The sequence below is a fragment of the Schistocerca nitens genome, chromosome 10, assembly GCF_023898315.1.
Source record: "Schistocerca nitens isolate TAMUIC-IGC-003100 chromosome 10, iqSchNite1.1, whole genome shotgun sequence".
In the NCBI taxonomy this organism is placed as follows: Eukaryota; Metazoa; Arthropoda; class Insecta; order Orthoptera; family Acrididae; genus Schistocerca; species Schistocerca nitens.
In genome coordinates this window covers 99,497,171-99,518,043 of record NC_064623.1, presented here as the reverse complement: position 1 = coordinate 99,518,043, position 20,873 = coordinate 99,497,171, and the positions used below count along the sequence as shown (strand labels likewise).

Here is a 20,873-nt window from a genome sequence, read left to right as displayed (position 1 = left end):
CCACAGGACTACATCCAGCATCTCTACGATCGTCTCCATGGGAGAATAGCAGCCTGCATTGCTGCGAAAGGTGGATATACACTGTACTAGTGCCGACATTGTGCATGCTCTGTTGCCTGTGTCTATGTGCCTGTGGTTCTGTCAGTGTGATCATGTGATGTATCTGACCCCAGGAATGTGTCAATAAAGTTTCCCCTTCCTGGGACAATGAATTCACGGTGTTTTTATTTCAATTTCCAGGAGTGTATCTGGCCAAAAAGTAGATTTTAGGAAAACAGGTTTGAAGAAAAATACGACCCGACCTGATAGTCCCAGAAGACGTTCACCTTCAGTGTAACCAGAGTCTAACATAAGAGTCGCGACACTTCACCTCGATCTTGTTGCCTACTGCGCCAGCAACGCGCCAACCGGCCAGTAAGTTAAAGCTGATGCGTTCGGGGCGATCGTGAAAGCGAGAGCGAACAGCGCGTTTGTTTATTTTGGTTTGTACAGTGGCTTTTACAAACGGGTGTACAGCGTAGCGCAATAAAATGCAGCAACAACAATAAGAAGATACCACATGTCTTTTTTTTTTAGGTTTCCTAAGGATCCTGACAGGTATATACCATCATGTTACTGAACTGCATCGTCAGGATTCGCTTGCAAATTACATGTATATTGATGATAAATGTTTCGTTTTAGGAGTAGCAAATGCTTAGTGAACAGCAGAGGAAAAGATGTTATGAAAAAAGACCCTGTTAACCTTTATAATAATGATAAGTGTTATCCGCTACATGTCGAAAAAAACCAGTTCAAGAATGCAGACAATAATAAACTCGTGTGGAATGTAGTTAACCACATTGTTTGACATTCCAAATACGCCACCTCAACTGACGATGAAGAGCAGACCGCCAGAAAGGTTCGACAATCCGTCTATGGCACAAAAGCAGGCAGTTCAAGTCTCCATATATCAGTGCCAGATTCATCTGAATCGTCGACACAGACCTGCTTTGACGATCTAGTGGTAAAATTAAGTGCAAGTATTAGTGTTTAGAAAAAGCGTGTGGAGTATCAGAACTTGCAAATCGCTAGACTTCGTGTAAAGCTATTATGGGACAAGAAAAGTGCCTGTCATTTTAAGTACAGGCAGCAACAGAAGCTGTATGAGAAGGACCAAGTGAAGAAGGACAAACAAATTTTTGAGACTATTGGATCCCAATATTTAAAAAAAAAGATGTCCTTGGCTTGTTGTTAAAGCAGATTAGCATGCCATCAGCAAAATGGAGAGGCAAAACTAAGCTGTTTCCTCTAAATTTATTACAGTACAGCACTCAGGCATAAAATTTTGTCAGAATGTTTTATGTTTCCATCAGTGTGTACATTACAGAGATATGTGGTAGGCATACAAATAAAATGTGGGATAACTGACAATATGTTCCACCTATTAAAGCAGGAGGTGCAGTACTTATCTGATACTGTGCATATGTCACTGAAAAGTCTCTAACGGCAAATATACATATGACACAACTTTTGCCAGTGCTACTGGCTTTGAGGACTTGGGGTTTACACTCGCAGTATATTTCTCCCGCTATTTGGCAGTTGCTTGTCCCACTTAGACTAATATAAAGATGAAGGTCTTACGTGTGGCAACAGGCGACAATGACTAAAACACACTAGGCCTATGGAACGACAAATGGAGCGTCGATCCCTTTTGCATGCAGAGGTACATGTCTGTGCCCCTTATGTGTGAATCTATGTGTCTATATTCCGTTGATATCAACGTGGTAAGCTGCAGTTGCCGGCCGGAGTGGCCGTGCGGTTCTAGGCGCTACAGTCTGGAGCCGCGTGACCGCTACGGTCGCAGGTTCGAATCCTGCCTCGGGCATGGATGTGTGTGATGTCCTTAGGTTAGTTAGGTTTAAGTAGTTCTAAGTTCTAGGGGACTGATGACCACAGCAGTTAAGTCCCATAGTGCTCAGAGCCATTTTTTTAAGCTGCAGTTCTGTCCAACGTGGCAAGTGTTTCTTCACGAATGTTTTGTAACTTGCCACTGGATTCATGACTTTTATCCCAACTTGCACTTATTTTAGAATCATTTTAGAAACATCTATGTCTTCTGATTTTACACAAACTCTTGGAGGCAAAAAAATAATTCAAATATTTCGTAAATCAAGTAGGAAAGGGATGCAAAACAAACACAACGCATCTGGAGTTCTCATTTCTCGCTGCTTGGAGCGCTAGTGTCGCTCCAACTGTCAAACCGTAACGGTCGCGACTGTTATGTTAAGCGGTCGGCACACGGACCGTGCATCCGAACGTTGAGCGTTAAGCGTGCCCAGTTTCTGACGTCATAGCGTGGAATAGCACACACTGGAGTCTTTCCGAACGTGCAGAGCAATATCTAGCATGTCAGATATTCTGAGCGTGCGTCTGAGCGTTGACCAATGAGATGGCACAACGCCAACTACGTCACACGCACGCCGTCTCCCTTCAGCACAGAGTTGTGAGGCGCCATATTGGCATTCATTTCGAGTCTATACATGTATATGCCGTTTCTGAGCACCAGCGAAGTGAGAATAACTGGGAACCCCGTTGTTAACTGTGTGATTCGTTCCAAAAAAATAATGAGAAACATCATAGTCGTGGCAAAAGAATTATTGTAACGAGCGTATTATGAGAGTAGGCTATTTGAAGGCAGCGACACACTGAAGATCAGTCCAAAACGCATTGTTCTTGGTACAATTTGTTATAATTAAATTTCAGTTAGTAACATAATTATCTACTATTAACGTTTCTGGCAAGGTGTAATCCAATATGATGACGAAAGAGGATTGTGTCGTATGTTTAGCGTAAGGAGTAGCGTCTGAGCCTAGTAATGAGCGTGGGAATGATGAAATAATGTTTATCATATTCGGAGAAGTATTCTAAATTTGTACTGCACTGTTTGTAATGGAACTTTTATAAGCCTGTGTCCTTATTGATTGGACATGGCACTTTCCTTTTCGTGGACGATAGAGGAAATGTGCGTTTTAATAGAGCTAACGTGGGAATTTTACGCGCGCCCGTTGAGTAAACAGTGTGATTTACGAACTAGAAACATCCCTCAAACTGCCGCTGGAGTGCGTTGCGATCGGGTATACCACGTTGGGACCCTCCTACCGTATGCACAAGTCGCATCGTTCCTAAGCGTTCAGCAGCACGTTGAACTTGGCACGCTCAACGTTAACGTTCGACAGCACGGTCCGTGTGCCGACGGCTTTAGACTGTGGTGTGACAGTAGTCAGAGCAATGGCTTGCTGCGAGCGGTCGCAGCTGTTGGCAGCCCTGGCGAGTCTGGGCTTCCCCCAGTTGAGCTAACGACTGCCGGCCCCTCCCTCTCAGCGAGGGGCCGGCAGGTAGGCAGCCGCCCCTCACGCACCTGCTTTACTTTGCTTTTGTCCGGAGCCTTTCACTCTCGGCAGCATCTGCTCTCTCTACAGCCCAACCGTCAGAAGCTCCGCTCCACTTCTCTGCGTCACGGAGTTCAGCACACGGACACCGAGCGGAACCTGGTGCGCGGTCTCAGAGGCGCGGGTAGTTCGCTACACGAGGTTCGTTTGAGCAGTTGCCAGCGCAGGCGCATACGCAGAGCTGAAGTCTCGTATGAGCAGCGCCTTCTCCCGCTTTTGGCTACTTGGAGTGTGGCTGCTGGCTGTATCAGCAGCATCTGCAAGCAGCCAAATGCTGCCTGGAAAAATTTTTCTAGCGCGCCAACGCTGCCAGATTCGCACATATGCAGAGCGGTCTGAGTTGTGACAGGTAGAGTCTCCATGAAACTTGGGACTTAGGGAAAGCAGGAAAAGGTGTGGACAGGGCCTAATCAGTTACCGTTGGCTGCACAGTAAACACATACACTTTGTTTAAAGAAATAATTTTTTAAAAACAATCATTTTTTAAAATAAAGAATTGACTGTAACACACACTGAGAGGGTGCGTTTCTGGATGAGGTATCGAATATATTGCTTCCACCTACTTATACCTCCCGAGGAGATCACGAATGCAAAATTAGAGAGATTCGAGCGCGGACGGAGGCTTTCCGGCAGTCGTTCTTCCCGCGAACCATACGCGACTGGAACAGGAAAGGGAGGTAATGACAGTGGCACGTAAAGTGCCATCTGCCACACACCGTTGGGTGGCTTGCGGAGTATAAATGTAGATGATGGCTGAAGGCCTTATTAAGAAAGAATTCAAAATTATTTGTCGGCTGAAGGCCACAAGCAATACTTCAGAACAATTAGCGGCTGAAGGCCTGAATTACAAATGAGGAAGACAATTACACGTTAATAAATACCAAAATAATTTTAAAACAGTCATTAAAAATTGACTGTAACACGAGCTACACTGGCGGCTGAAGGCCTTATCAAGAAGAATTCAAATCATTTGGACAAGCAATAGAAATAATTTAAACAAAATATTATTTTCAAACGATTGACGCGATCAGACCAAATAAGAAGGGAGTGATCCACACACAGTGCTCCAAGGATCGACCTAGAAACGTCCCTACAGCTGCGTAAGCGGTGAAACAGGCAGCCAAGAGTTATGCTCACGTAACAGGATGGCCACTCAAACTAGGGACAGTTTAAACGCCGACCAATCCTCCTACCAAAACCACCTAACGTGTGATAACCAGTACAACGATGGATTAATTCAAGCGAGGGCGAAGTGACAGACAGCACTACGTCTTCAGAATCCGGTGTTTAAAACTTTGGAAGGCAGAAGGAACCAGTACAACGAAGGTAGACTAAAGAAACCACAATCCACACCGCTATCAAGGAGGTTGTCGAACTACACGTCATGCCGGACAGCATCGGCAAGACGAGGAAAAGTACACTGCCGCAAAATACACTGATATCCAGGGCAGGTAACTGGGCGTTAGTGGCCTCTAGGCAGTAAAATACCGCTGGTTGCACTTCACCAATAATAACACAAAATTCAAAACTAATAACAGGCAGTAGAAGACGACTAATAGATTCTGCCAACTCAACATGCTCCGCTTGTTGCTGTTCGTCTCACAGCGGCGCTACAAGCAGCAACGCCCGAACAAATGGCACGATCACCAAATAGTGGAGGTCTAACTACTGGATTAATGTTCACTCAGCTCAACGTGCTGGGTCCGGTGGACAACGAGGTTGTGGCCCTCGCAACTGCAGCCCCTCGATCCGGCAGTGCCTGCGTGCCGCCAGCGGCCCCGGCGTGTCCTCGCGCTGCCGCACCTCTCTGCTACTCCGTCCCAACTGAACTACTCACTAGTGATGGGGAGCTCGTGAATGAGTCGTTTAAATGAACGCTTCACTCCAGTGAAGTGTGAAATAACCACTCAATTTTAATGAACTGGTACTTCAAACTCTCCACAGATGGTACACTCCACACTTTTTTTCTAGTTCGTTCACTCACTCTCTTCCCCTCTCCCTCTCCCACTACATTGGCGCTACGTCACTCATTCTCCCTTCACTTCAATCCTCCCTGTACTGCCTGTCGACGTAACGCACGGTGAAATACACTTAGAACAACAGTTGCACTTTGCTTTCACATAACCTAAATCGGCGAAGAAACCCCAAATTTCACTACTTTTACGCGATCGCGTGTTGCTAGCCATTGTATAAGCGTGAACAGACACAAAAACTGCTTTCGAATAAAATAAAGAGGGATTATACCTGAAATCGTACCAATGACTACAGGTGACAGTTTACGTTTTGAATTTAGAGGGTTATTATTCTCAATAAAAATAAAATCCCGGAAAACTTCTGAATAATTACTTAACGTAGGTATATAGACTTTGTGACAGTGGTAAACATACTCATTCTATTTTGGATTAAATTTTAAAAGAACATAAACTTGGACTGCATTTAGTTTGTAGCCCAAGTTTTCAGTCCATAAATACAACAAATAAGGTTTCACTTGGCAGATGAAGACTTTTTGGCGCTTCATGAGAAAATGTCGAGCAAAATTAAACGTAATACCTTCTTTATATGTGACAGGCTTCTCTGTTTATCTTTCCTTTGTCCCCTTCGACCATCCTGTATTTAACTCGGACGCTGTAAGACGCAAAACGTTGCGTGCACGTTACCGCATAGTTCGGCCATCTGTTGGTAAAATTATGAAGTATTACGAAGCTTTATTGTAAGAGCGAGGCGAAGCGAGCGTAGCCGCGGCTGAACGGCGAACTGGGCAACTTCGCCAGGCTTCCGTACTTCATGAATGAACTACTTCATTTGAACGCTTCACGGCAAAGAGTGAAATGAATGAAGTACTTCACGGGAATGAACGAGTTCGACCCATCTCTACTACTCACACACCTCACCCAGAAAAACACCTCACGTCCTTCCAAAGATAGTATGGGTACTAGATATCGATAAACGCTGCTGCTGCCACTCGCGGCCAGACAACACTAGCAAATCTAGTGGCGCCAGTAGACGGAAGAAGAAAACGAGACACCACTATTCCTATTACGCGATGCCAACCTACCAACAGCTCCAACGCAAGCTGCACACAGCTCACCTCACTCGATGTGTCCCATCTTTACGTTTCGTGATTCTGCTGTTTTCTCTTTGTTTACAGCTCTTACAGCAAATTGAAAAACGGAGAGAGAGGAGGGGGGGGGGGAGGTGATATGTATACGTGCGTATGATAAACCTCTTCCCACAAAAGTATCTCTCTCCTTCATATCTCCTCTGTGTTACCACAGATGACGTGTCACTGATCTCATTTGTACGAAGACTACATTACACGCGAGGTGCCTATTTGCTTCCACCGCCCTGAGTGGAATGCATAAGTTCTAACAAATGTTCAGCAACATGCAGTGTTCTATAGTTGCCCCTGTGCAGAAAACAGCACGTAGGCCGTGAATCCGTTATCTTGAGGCTATAAGAAACTCTTAACGAGGAACTGTTGTCTTAGAAATGATTAAATTTCCGATCAGTTTGTTTATACTGGATGCCACTCGCCTTTTATTAGCATAACACGAGAAACTGCACAATTACGTTCCTTTTTAGAGTCACAAATGACCTTTATTCTTCAACAAATTAATGAACCTCGTATTTCAGTAATTAGTATCACAGTGTTCTCAACTATATGTCAAAATTAACCATGTACTGCTAACAACGTCTTAACTAATACTGACCGTCGCAGACTATACGTCTGTCTTCCGATTCTACCAAACGAGCTCTGATTTAAACACTAGACATTGCTAATAAAGTCTTAACTGATACCACGGCAGACAACATCTCCGTCCTCCGACACTGCCGAGCCAGCTCTGAACATACAGCTGAACCACTTCGCCCGCCATCCAAATTAGGCGCGATCCGAATATCACCGAAGTGCTCCGTTTGCTTTATCGTTTAGTAGTTGTTTAATATTCTGCTGATTATTAATACTAGTGAAATAATGGAATGATAGCACGCTATTCAGAGATGTTTTTATGTGAAATGCAAGTTGGTTCAAATGGCTCTGAGCACTATGGGACTTAACTTCTAAGGTCATCAGTCGCCTAGAACTTAGAACTACTTAAACCTAACTAACCTAAGGACATCACACACATCCATGCCCGAGGCAGGATTCGAACCTGCGACCGTAGCGGTCGCACGGTTCCAGACTGTAGCGCCTAGAACCTCTCGGCCACCCCGGCCGGCAAATGCAAGTAAATACGATGTTTAGTTTTTCTAATATTAATAACAGAAGTTTATTATTCTGGCACGTAACTTCCGTATACAGCAGCCAATCGAGGAGAAGGACCACAATGTAGGCGGTGCTTCTCATGATACCCGTCCCGAGCATACCATCTGTCATCCGTACCTCACACCACACTACGTCATCTCACCACTTCTGCCTTCTCAACTGCTCTAAGAAGAGCTCCTGAATATGATGACTGCAAAGCCAGAAATATTACACTCTCAAGTAAAATGGAGACAAAACGGATTTCTTTAGCGGGGTGCTATCATATGTATTATAATAGATTCACCTAATCGGAAGACTAAATATGTTATTAATTTCCGTTTTGTCACTTTATTTTATTTCCACATTACTAGCAATCAAACATGACCCGTCGTGCAGAAAAATGAAGTTATTTTTGTCGTTTTGCTGAACAAATTTGTCTTTTATTAATCATTTCCGCAGGGGAAGTCAATTCATTTGAAACGAAGTGTATCATTCCGCATTCGAGGCTAGTTTCAACTCTTTGCTCAACCTGAAATCCACACGTATTATGCCATAACAAAAAGTCAGACGTGAGATAATACAATACTGCTACTACAGCAAAATTGGCATCCCGAAAACCACACTGAAAAGATCATGTCCGGGTATTTCAGTGCGAATCTGGACATATGAATGGGCACTTTACTTGTTTTAGTACGGTTTACGAAATTCCGATGCTCTTGGCGTGTTCTCTGATGTTTCTTTTACGATGTAATCTGAGATCTCTTAATGCTATATACTTATAGCCACACGTAAATGTTCAGTCGGAGATGAGGACAGAGAGCAAATTTGGCCAGTAATGCCGAATAAAATATTTTTTTTTCAAATATATTCGGAGCTTCATAGAATATTATAGATCTACCTTCCCTGAAACTCAAAATATTTAGATTACAAGACATCTTTCAACACTTGTCTGGTACCTCTTCTAGGCTTGGCTTCATTTCTTAATTTGTGATGTTTAGATCTTTAATTTAAAGAATGTCATTCTCTGGCAAAGTTTGGATTGGCAGCAAACAGTATTTTATCATTGTAACTTCCCACATGGCTTTATATTTGTTCCTACACAGTTTGAAAATAGTCTTGTGTATGCAAACAACTGATTTTTTTCATATTGCAAGAAATTTGTATTCTTTCTCTGTAGCTTTTTGCAGTGCTGTGGAGAAGTAAATGTCATTGGAATACTACATAAAAGTATTGCAGGGTACAAAAAAATCTGTGTAAATCACCACGTAGCAAAATATTTGGATCTTTGAGCGGTAGAGTCTGGTTTTGAAAAGAATATTATGCCAACAACTGCTTCATTATGTTGCATTCCTCATCTGGATAGGATATGATAAAACAATTATTGCGATTGTCTTGCGGTAGCGTTCTCGCTTCCCGCGCACGGGGTTCCAGGTTCGATTACCGGTGGGGTCAGGGATTTTCCCTGCCTCGAGATGGCTGGGTGTTGTAGTGTTGTCCTCATCATCATCATTCGTCCCCATTACGGTCGGAGGAAGGCAATGGCAAACCAACTCCACTACGACCTTGCCCGGTCGGCGGTGCGGGCCTCCCGCATCGTTCCCTACGCTCCTCGGAGTAGGGGACCACATCATCGTCACATACAATTACTCAACACAAACTCTCTGAGCAACATGCCGCAGTCCTACACATGGCCACGTGATCCTCCAGTATGCACGAAATTCCAAACAGAAATGTGGCGAGAACCGTAATGAGCAGAGCGAACACAGAGAATTAGGCGTCATGGTACAGGGTGTTTCAAAAATGACCGGTATATTTGAAACGGCAATAAAAACTAAACGAGCAGCGATAGAAATACACCGTTTGTTGCAATATGCTTGGGACAACAGTACATTTTCAGGCGGACAAACTTTCGAAATTACAGTAGTTACAATTTTCAACAACAGATGGCGCTGCAAGTGATGTGAAAGATATAGAAGACAACGCAGTCTGTGGGTGCGCCATTCTGTACGTCGTATTTCTGCTGTAAGCGTGTGCTGTTCACAACGTGCAAGTGTGCTGTGGACAACATGGTTTATTCCTTAGAACAGAGGATTTTTCTGGTGTTGGAATTCCACCGCCTAGAATACAGTGTTGTTGCAACAAGCCGAAGTTTTCAACGGAGGTTTAATGTAACCAAAGGACCGAAAAGCGATACAATAAAGGATCTGTTTGCAAAATTTCAACGGACTGGGAACGTGACGGATGAACGTGCTGGAAAGGTAGGGCGACCGCGTACGGCAACCACAGAGGGCAACGCGCAGCTAGTGCAGCAGGTGATCCGACAGCGGCCTCGGGTTTCCGTTCGCCGTGTTGCAGCTGCGGTCCAAATGACGCCAACGTCCACGTATCGTCTCATGCGCCAGAGTTTACACCTCTATCCATACAAAATTCAAACGCGGCAACCCCTCAGCGCCGCTACCATTGCTGCACGAGAGACATTCGCTAACGATATAGTGCACAGGATTGATGACGGCGATATGCATGTGGGCAGCATTTGGTTTACTGACGACGCTTATTTTTACCTGGACGGCTTCGTCAATAAACAGAACTGGCGCATATGGGGAACCGAAAAGCCCCATGTTGCAGTCCCATCGTCCCTGCATCCTCAAAAAGTACTGGTCTGGGCCGCCATTTCTTCCAAAGGAATCATTGGCCCATTTTTCAGATCCGAAACGATTACTGCATCACGCTATCTGGACATTCTTCGTGAATTTGTGGCGGTACAAACTGCCTTAGACGACATTGCGAACACCTCGTGGTTTATGCAAGATGGTGCCCGGCCACATCGCACGGCCGACGTCTTTAATTTCCTGAATGAATATTTCGATGATCGTGTGATTGCTTTGGGCTATCCGAAACATACAGGAGGCGGCGTGGATTGGCCTCCCTATTCGCCAGACATGAACCCCTGTGACTTCTTTCTGTGGGGACACTTGAAAGACCAGGTGTACCGCCAGAATCCAGAAACAATTGAACAGCTGAAGCAGTACATCTCATCTGTATGTGAAGCCATTCCGCCAGACACGTTGTCAAAGGTTTCGGGTAATTTCATTCAGAGACTACGTCATATTATTGCTACGCATGGTGGATATGTGGAAAATATCGTACTATAGAGTTTCCCAGACGGCAGCGCCATCTGTTGTTGACAATTGTAACTACTGTAATTTCGAAAGTTTGTCTGCCTGAAAATGTACTGTTGTCCCAAGCATATTGCAACAAACGGTGTATTTCTATCGCTGCTCGTTTAGTTTGTATTGCCGTTTCAAATATACCGGTCATTTTTGAAACACCCTGTAGCTGCGCATGCGCAGTAATGCCTGTTTTCTACCGTTCTCTGGCAACTGCTCCAATGATCCCCACTTTTACACCAGTAATGCTGTCGTGAATTGGAAGACTGTTCTGAATGCCACAGTCAGCTTCACTAAGCAAAGGGTTGGTGAGGCAAATGCTTCGACAGTGTCGCGATCGATTCTGCGCTTATTTCTGCTTTTGCTTCGTCTTTATAGTCCATTTTATAGTTTTCACGTTCCGGACTACATCGCACGTCCAAAGGGCCCATCTGATGGTGAATTTACTATGGCACTTTTGACAATTTTACACAGGATCTGAAAGGACGACGCACAGACGCAGTCATTTTAGATAATTCATGTAGGCGTAGTTATACATTTCTGACTAGTCAGTCTGGGCAATCTACGGAGGAAACCATGACAAACAAAGGTCGCGAAAAAATCAGTTTATTGCATAATCGGTTTCGACAGAGCTATGCTGTTGTAATTCAAAAGCATAAGATCCGATGACGACAGTGTAGCTGTGTCGAAACTGGTCATTAAATAAAATGCTTTTTTAACGATCTTAGCTTGTGAAGGTTTCTCCAGTTGCCAGTTCATGTAGTGTTATAACCGGCTTTTTTGCTTTCTTGTCCTGAACCATATAGTTTCCTGTGTTGTCCTTCACAGTCGATAGTAGTAGGACAAAGTTTGTACCACCCCTCGTTGCATTGCTACGAAAATTATTCAAAGTGGCGGATCCAAATTGGTGGCAATAGATATGTCAACCTCGCAATGACGTCATGCCGGGAAGTTCAAATTTTGTCGGGAAAATAGGTCAATTGGGCTACTTCCACTAACCTAACATGCTCCCCTCCCCCCTCACCCCCTCATCCCAGAAAATGGCAGGAAGCTTAAATCCCAGTAGGACAACGCAACACACCATGGTTACCTCCACTAACATAAGAAAAATTTGTGGGTTGTACCACTGTGTCTTAGAAATAGAGGTGTAATCGCCTTACACACCGCCGTATGTTAAAAAAACACGATCACAACGACCATATTACTATCACAAGCGGTCTTGGTTCTACAGGTACACACAAGTATCCATGTTAAAAAGCTATACTGGCTTTATAAATCGAGGAATGGCATTACCTCCAAATTGAGTGGTTTTTCCATACAAATACCACGACACTGAAAACAGACTGTTCGCTGGAGTGTGTATAATCAGACCAACAGTACAGTTACACGCAGCCGACGGTGCAACCTCATGATAAAATCACAGAATTTAGAAAGTGATTCGGGTAAGGAATGTGGTATGAAACCGGCATTTGCATCTCCCTCGTCCTGCTGCTACATATTTCTGCAGTATTTGTAAAGCATTCTGTCATGATGCCATGTCAGAGGTTCTGTGATATATCCACTGGGGTATAGCCAAAGGCAGATTGAGAACGAGCACAAGCAGTAGATGGTGTGCTGACTGAAGTTGTAAGAAATATACACAGGCTTTTCAGATCTCTAGTGTTACGATCTCCAGTTGAAATGCTGTCTGGGATTTGGAAGCAAGTCTTTCCGTTCAACCACATAACTGCATTAGATCCTATGCAGAAGTCCTTTAATGATAACATCCACTAGTGAACCCTATTTCTGACACTCTCATATACTGAAACGAGTCACCTTTTTCGAACCTATTAGCTACAGTAAAATTTTAGACAGTCCCTATGCCTCTTGCAACTTTTGCCGTTTATGCAGCTCTGCACATGTCATTCGAGTGAGCTGAGCAGAAGTCAAAGAGAGCTCCTTTCCCTGTCAATTCCTAGGAAGAGGTGGCAGTCAGATGGCTTAACTAAGTGAAGGTAGTCCAAGTGACCTTTTTTCCGGCCATTTTCTTAGGTTAGTGGAAGTAGCCATGTTGTGCTGCATTGTCATTCTGGAATTTGAAGTTCTCGCCATTTTCTGGAGGGAGGGGGGCGAGGGGGAGACGGGAGGAAAGTGGGTTAGTTTAGTGTAGGTAAGCCAATTGACCTATTTTCCCGCCCAAATTTGAACTTCCCACCATGATGCCATTGCGACATTGCCATATCTATCGCCGCCATCTTTTATCCGCCATCTTGAATAAATTTTGCAACATTGCAACATGGGGTGGTATGGGCTTTGTACTACTACGGTCGATATCTACAGGGCACTACCAGAGCATTAGATAGTTTCAAAAGAGGAGGAGGAGGAGGAGGAGGAGGAGGAGGAGGAGGATGAGGAGAAGAAGAAGAGGAAGAAGAAAATTAATCGTCCCATCGACAACAAGGTCATTAGAGCACAAGATCGAATTAGGGAAGGATAGTGAAGGAAACAGGCCGTACCCTTTCAGAGGAACCATCCCAGCATTTGGCTGAAACGATTTAGGGAAATCATGGAAAACCTAGATCAGGATGGCCGGAGACGGGTTTGAACCATCGTCGTCCCGAATGCAAGTCCAGTGTGCTAACCACTGCGCCACCTTGCTTGGTAAAATCAAGTGGCAAATGCTCAACGTCAACGTGTATTGTATACAATATTGAAGAAAAGTCAAGAAAAATTAAATGAACAAAAAATCAATATTGGTTTGAACGTGCAAAAACAAGAACTGGCCAAATGTAAGACAGAAAAATCGGAGTGCAGGTCCGTGCTGTGCCAGTCTCAAGAAATACACTACTGAGCTAAACCACTGCAGGCACTGCCTACCGCGATACCGAATTCCAACTGATGCAGTTATTCAGCTTGGCGCTGACTGAAAGTTGCTGGGAATTCTTCCAGGTTGTATGGTCTTGGTCCATAAAACTCTTCTATCCCTGACGTTTCGTCCAAAGCTACGTTCGACGTCTTCGGATGTGCTTCTGGCTGAGTCTTGCCGACTGACGAGTCAGACGTCGAAAAACGGCCTAAATACCGTGGAAAGTGGGCGTGGTCTGGATTTCACGTGATAGCAGAGATAAACCTTGTCAAGGGTAAAATGTAACTATCGATCATAGTACGCGAAAGATAAACTCATCGATTCCGTAGCGCCACTGTGCATATAACACTTAGTTTCATGGCTTCTTCTTTTCTGTTAAAGCTTTCCCTATGTTTATATATTTCGTTGGCTTCTCTGTATAGCTGTGGATAATAGTTCGTCACAGTACATAAAACTTCAGTTTGCGAAAATTTACGACGTGATCACCCGACTGAAGCATCCGGTCGTGAAAGCCTTTATTGTGTGACTGACTGAAAATGTTGTTGGATGTCCTCCTGAGAGATATTGTGTGAAATTATGCCCAATTGGCGCTTTAGATCGACAAAATCCAAAGATTTTGGAGGCCCCTGCCCATAATACTACAAATATTCTCTGTTTGGGAGAAGGAAGATTTTATTCTACCGGAAGTAAGGGCTGACTGTGGACAAGATGTCCAGGCTGGACAATGTGTTGGCTGACCTCACCAGACTGAGATCAGCAGATGGTAGAGAGATGCAGAGAAAACAGATTTAAGGAAGAAGATTGTTGGCGAAACCAAGGCCCATCACAGTATGTGGTGCGAAGAAGTAGAAGAAGAAAAAGTAGTGACACACTTGATAGTGTATCCTACCGCCTATATGGTCTATGATGTTTGATGAGTAACTGTCGGAACGGTTCCGAGTAGGACTAACCAACCAAGTCGCTGGCAACATTGCTAAACTGTTCCAATATTCCGCGTACTTTTAATGTCCTACCGAAATAAAAGTGGAGTATCTGAGGTAAGATAAAATGTACTTTAATGGGCAAGTATACATGAGATACTCCATTCAAGTAGCAACGTCGGCTGCAATGTCGTATATCCAAAAAACACTGTTTAGCCCTATGGTATGACACAAACGCGCAAAAACACACACCACAATAATTGCTGTTTTCATTTTCTATCTACAATAGAATACAGCACACAATAATTTTGGATAGTTTACTGTATTTTACGTGTGAACTTGTTCCTCACACAGAAGTTGTGGTTTGTATGTTTTATTGCACTGTGTAAATCAAGTTACCTGAACACATTGTGACAGCCTCTGTACAATATTTGCTAACACTGATCAGCTGAAACTTTACACGTGCTTTCGCTTTGCCTGCTTGTGTGCTTTTTTCTCTGATGCTCATGTTTCCATGTTTCTTTCCAGAAGAACGCCCAGCTGATACAACAGCAGCAGCAGCAGCCGCTGTCACCGGCCAGCCCAGGGAGTCCCCCACCACCGCTGCCACCCAGAGCACCAGGTAAGCCAACCTCTGAAAGCTAAAGTTACCAGCAGGGAAACAGTCAATGGTTGACTTGTAAGGATTCGTGGTGAAGTAGTTTGCTGTTTGCTCGCTGTTCACAATATCTCTGTCATCTAGCCTTACTACTTGTTACATGTATTCTTAATTGGTGACTATTACTGAACTATATGAAATAAAATCGTCATAATTTCTATATAGTTTGCGTTAGGACGTAGCAACTGTACGTTTGGCCGCGGGGCATGATGGGAATTTGTATGCGCCTGTGTGGTTTGGTTTAGCAACAAAGTCCACATGCATTTGGATGGGTTCATCAATAAATTGGTGCATTTGGGGGAATGATAATCCGCATTTCGCGATCGAGTAGCTCTTCACCCTCAATGGGTGACTGTGTGGCGTGCAATGTCCAGTCTTAGAATAAGCGGTGCGATAGCTATTCCTTGATGGCACAGTGACTACCGAACGTTACGTGAAGGTTTTGGAAGATGATTTCATCACCATTATCCAAAGTAACCCTCATTTCGACAAGATGTGGTTCATGCAAGACAGAGCTAGATCCTTTCGAAGCAGGAGAGTGTTTGATGTCCTGGAAGAGCACTTTGGGGACCGCATTCTGTCTCTGGGATACCGAGAGACCATGGTCCTCGATTGGCCGCCATAATCTCCGGATCTGAACACATGAGACTCATTTTTCTGGGACTATCTATATTAAAGACAAGCTGTACAGGAATGACTATTGCTGAGCTGAAAACAGCCATTCAGGGTGTCTTCAAGACTATCGATGTTCCGACACTTCAGCGGGTCATACAGAAATTCGTTATTCGCCTGCGCCATATCGAACATGTCATAACCTAAATCCGAATATCTGTAGTGACGTTTGCATGTTGAACAGAGTGTGTGCATGCCGCAGTTTGTAAGTAATTTACGTTTTTTTTCCATATAGTTCAATAATTGTCACGCTGTAAGTGCATTTATCACTCTTGTAAATAGACTTCCCCATACCTCCTGTAAGAAGCTAGTTAGTTCACCGGGGGAAGCACACCCTTGCATGCTGTACACGGTCCTCCTGTGATTGTGCTTCGGTTACAGGATACACAAGCACAGTCGAAAATCGTTCTGCACGTACCAAACAAGTAGACAGCCACACTGTGACAGCATAGTGGCGATTCGCTCATGAAGGAATACAAATCGTTCACAATAATGAAACTCCCTGGCAGATTAAAAGTGATTGCCAGACAGAGACCCGAAGTGAAGACCTTTGCCTTTCGCAAGCAAGTACTCCACCGACTCAGCTACCCAAGTACGACTCACGACCCGTCCTCACAGCTTTACTTCCACCAGTACCTCATCTATCACCTTCCAAACCTCACAGAAGCTCTCCTGCGAAAATTGTGGGATTAGAAATCCTGGAAAAATGGATAATGCAGAGACTTGGCTTAGCCGCAGCCTGGGGAATGTTCTTCCCAGAGTGAAATTTTCGCTCTGCAACGGACCGTGCACAGATATGAAAACTTCTTGGAAGATCAAAACTGTGTTCCAGACCGAGATTCAACTCGGGAAGTTTGCCTTTCGTGGGTAAATCTCTACCGACTATGCCACCAAAGCAACCAAGCCGTCGGAGTTACCAAGTTTTACTGTGCCAGGAAGTGTCATATCACCGAAAAGTTTGTTGCAGAGTGAAAAATTCATTCTGCCCCACAACAACGTCCACGTCATGGAGGCTTCGATTACTACCACAGGAAGCAACAGAAGAAAGGTCGGTGTTCCCCACGGCGTACTGCTGCCCCCTGGGCCATCATCTGTGGCGTGGTGTATGTATCGAGCAGCCATTCACCTGTTCGACAACGTGCCACAGCATGTCCGTAGACCTGGTGCAACAAGGGTCGCGATTCATCCATCCTACCAGGCGACACTGTCCCGTTGATCCACGTTGTAATTTCGATGAACCTGCGCCCATTCCAATCGTAACTGGTGATGTCACCGGGTCAACATGGGAACACGTGTCGTGTTCATCTACTGTGGAGCTCCATGTCTACTGTCTGCTGAACGGCTTGCTTCCAAACACAGCACTGTACTCCGTCATCAGGTCTGCCACAGATCGCCGCCTATCGTGATATACAGAAGCCGCCTATCGTGATCTTCAGTACGGACAAGCTTACAAATTCCAGATCTGTGATTGGGCGTGTACATCCAACACCTTGCCGTCTACTTTTAGTTTCACTATCCTTCAACCACTTTCCAAAGTTGCTCATAACAGCTACGTCGTCCATACTGTGGGAGGGAGCGGAAGGGGGGGGGGGGGCGGAGGGGGTAGGCGATACTGGAGACCAAGTGGGTGCCGCGCCCCTTCCCCCTACCTCTTAGGGAGAGGATAAAATATAGTGTAGTTAAGTGTTTTTCTTTCAAGAAAGTGATTTAAAAGTCGCTATTATACAGATTTTTAATAATTTCGGAATGAACTTTTTTATGACTACTTAAAAGTCGCCATTCGTCTTATTTGAGGAGCAAATCTCCAAGGTCATGGAATGTGTCATTACATGAAATTACAACATAAAAGTAATAACAGATAAAAATAAAATGTTTATGAACCCAAAAATAGTCAAGCCATAAGTTTAAGAAAATGCAATCAACAATACAACAAGAATCAAGTTAAGGTTTCAAGGAACTCCTCGACAGAATAGAAGGAGTGACCCGTGAGGAAACTCTTCAGTTTCGATTTGAAAGTGCGTAGACTACCGCTAAGATTTTTGACTTCTAGTGGTAGCTTATTGAAAATGGATGCTGCAGTATACTGCACACCCTTCTGCACAAGAGTTAAGGAAGTCCGATCCAAATGCAATGCCGAGTATTAACTGAGTGATAGCTGCTTATTCTTGGGAATAAGCTAATATTGTTAAGAAGCAATGACAGTATTGAGAGGCCAATGTCAAAATACCCAGACGCGTGAACAGGGGTCGAAAAGAGGTTCGTGAGCTTACACCACTTATTGCCAGAACGGCCCGTTTTTGAGCAAAAAATATACATTTAGAATGGGAAGAGTTACCCCAAAATATAATACCATACGAAATAAGCGAATGGAAATAAGCAAAGTAGACTAATTATCGTGTCGAACGATCACTCACTACAGATACCGTTCGAATAGTAAAAATGGCAGCATTAAGTCATTGAACAAGATCCTGAACATAGGCTTTCCACTACAGTTAACTATCTATCTGAACACCTAGATATTTGAACTGTTCAGTTTCACTAATCATATGCCTATTCTGTGAAATTAAAACGTCGTGCTTTGTTGAATTGTGTGTGAGAAACTGTAAAACTGAATCTTACTGTGATTTAGCGTTTAGTTTATTTTCTACAAGCCATGAACTTATCTCGTGAACTGCATTGTTTGAAACCGAGCCAATGCTGCACACGACGTCCCTTACTACCAAGCTAGTGTCATCAGCAAACAGGAATATTTTAAAGTTACCTGTAATAGTATAGGACATATCATTTATATAAATAAGGAACAGGAGTGGCCCCAACACTGATCCCTGGGGCACCCCCCCCCCCCCCCCCCACCTTGACCGCACCCCACTCAGACCCCACATCACAGCCATTCTCAACACTGTGAATAATAATGACCTTTTGCTGTCTGTCGCTAAAGTAAGAGGTGAACCAATTGTGAGCTACTCCCCGTATTCCGTAATGGTCCAACTTCTGGAGCAAGATTTTCTGATCAACACAATGAAACGCCTTAGTGAAATCAAAATATATGCCTAGCGTTCGAAACCTTTTGCTTAATCCATCCAGTACCTAGCAGAGGAAACGGAATATAGCGTGTTCTGTTGTTAAACGACTTCTAAAACCGAACTGTACATTTGGTAGTAAATCTTGTGATACAAAATGATCAATTTTACCGTATGGGCGCACTTACATGGCAGGAACATACTGCCAGTCGACCAGCTCCGCCGTTCTGCGATGCTCGTTCCGAGTCGCCGGGCCATAACAATCTGCCCTTTGTCATGATAGTATATACACTCCTGGAAATTGAAATAAGAACACCGTGAATTCATTGTCCCAGGAAGGGGAAACTTTATTAACACATTCCTGGGGTCAGATACATCACATGATCACACTGACAGAACCACAGGCACATAGACACAGGCAACAGAGCATGCACAATGTCGGCACTAGTACAGTGTATATCCACCTTTCGCAGCAATGCAGGCTGCTATTCTCCCATGGAGACGATCGTAGAGATGCTGGATGTAGTCCTGTGGAACGGCTTGCCATGCCATTTCCACCTGGCGCCTCAGTTGGACCAGCGTTCGTGCTGGACGTGCAGACCGCGTGAGACGACGCTTCATCCAGTCCCAAACATGCTCAATGGGGGACAGATCCGGAGATCTTGCTGGCCAGGGTAGTTGACTTACACCTTCTAGAGCACGTTGGGTGGCACGGGACACATGCGGACGTGCATTGTCCTGTTGGAACAGCAAGTTCCCTTGCCGGTCTAGGAATGGTAGAACGATGGGTTCGATGACGGTTTGGATGTACCGTGCACTATTCAGTCTCCCCTCGACGATCACCAGTGGTGTACGGCCAGTGTAGGAGATCGCTCCCCACACCATGATGCCGGGTGTTGGCCCTGTGTGCCTCGGTCGTATGCAGTCCTGATTGTGGCGCTCACCTGCACGGCGCCAAACACGCATACGACCATCATTGGCACCAAGGCAGAAGCGACTCTCATCGCTGAAGACGACACGTCTCCATTCGTCCCTCCATTCACGCCTGTCGCGACACCACTGGAGGCGGGCTGCACGATGTTGGGGCGTGAGCGGAAGACGGCCTAACGGTGTGCGGGACCGTAGCCCGGCTTCATGGAGACGGTTGCGAATGGTCCTCGCCGATACCCCAGGAGCAACAGTGTCCCTAATTTGCTGGGAAGTGGCGGTGCGGTCCCCTACGGCACTGCGTAGGATCCTACGGTCTTGGCGTGCATCCGTGCGTCGCTGCGGTCCGGTCCCAGGTCGACGGGCACGTGCACCTTCCGCCGACCACTGGCGACAACATCGATGTACTGTGGAGACCTCACGCCCCACGTGTTGAGCAATTCGGCGGTACGCCCACCCGGCCTCCCGCATGCCCACTATACGCCCTCGCTCAAAGTCCGTCAACTGCACATACGGTTCACGTCCACGCTGTCGCGGCATGCTACCAGTGTTAAAGACTGCGATGGAGCTCCGTATGCCACGGCAAACTGGCTGACACTGACGGCGGCGGTGCACAAATGCTGCGCAGCTAGCGCCATTCGACGGCCAACACCGCGGGTGCTGGTGTGTCCGCTGTACCGTGCGTGTGATCATTGCTTGTACAGCCCTCTCGCAGTGTCCGGAGCAAGTATGGTGGGTCTGACACACCGGTGTCAATGTGTTCTTTTTTCCATTTCCAGGAGTGTATGTTCCTGGCCAGTTAAGATGTTGAGATGAAAAGAGGGGCATGTCACTCAACAGTAGTTTTGGGATACATAGAGAAAACTGTACGATAATAACTAGTATTATTTCCAAATCTTATTGTTAACTCTCACATGCTCATCAGGAACAAAACAATCTTGTACCAATATCTGTAATCATAGAATAATGGGAAACAATAGGAATTATAATAGG

General features: G+C 45.0%; 1 protein-coding gene across 2 annotated transcripts in view; it reads left to right on the top strand.

Moving 5' to 3' along the window:
• LOC126210051 (uncharacterized) overlaps positions 1-20,873 on the top strand; it is an 895,609-nt gene that overhangs the window by 283,139 nt on the left and 591,597 nt on the right. The window contains exon 3 of one of the 2 annotated variants that reach the window (XM_049939166.1): positions 15,135-15,225. In XM_049939166.1, coding sequence (XP_049795123.1) covers positions 15,135-15,225 — 91 coding nt within the window. Of the gene's footprint in view, positions 1-15,131; positions 15,226-20,873 lie in introns of both variants that reach the window. The other variant, XM_049939165.1, reaches the window with a different exon arrangement.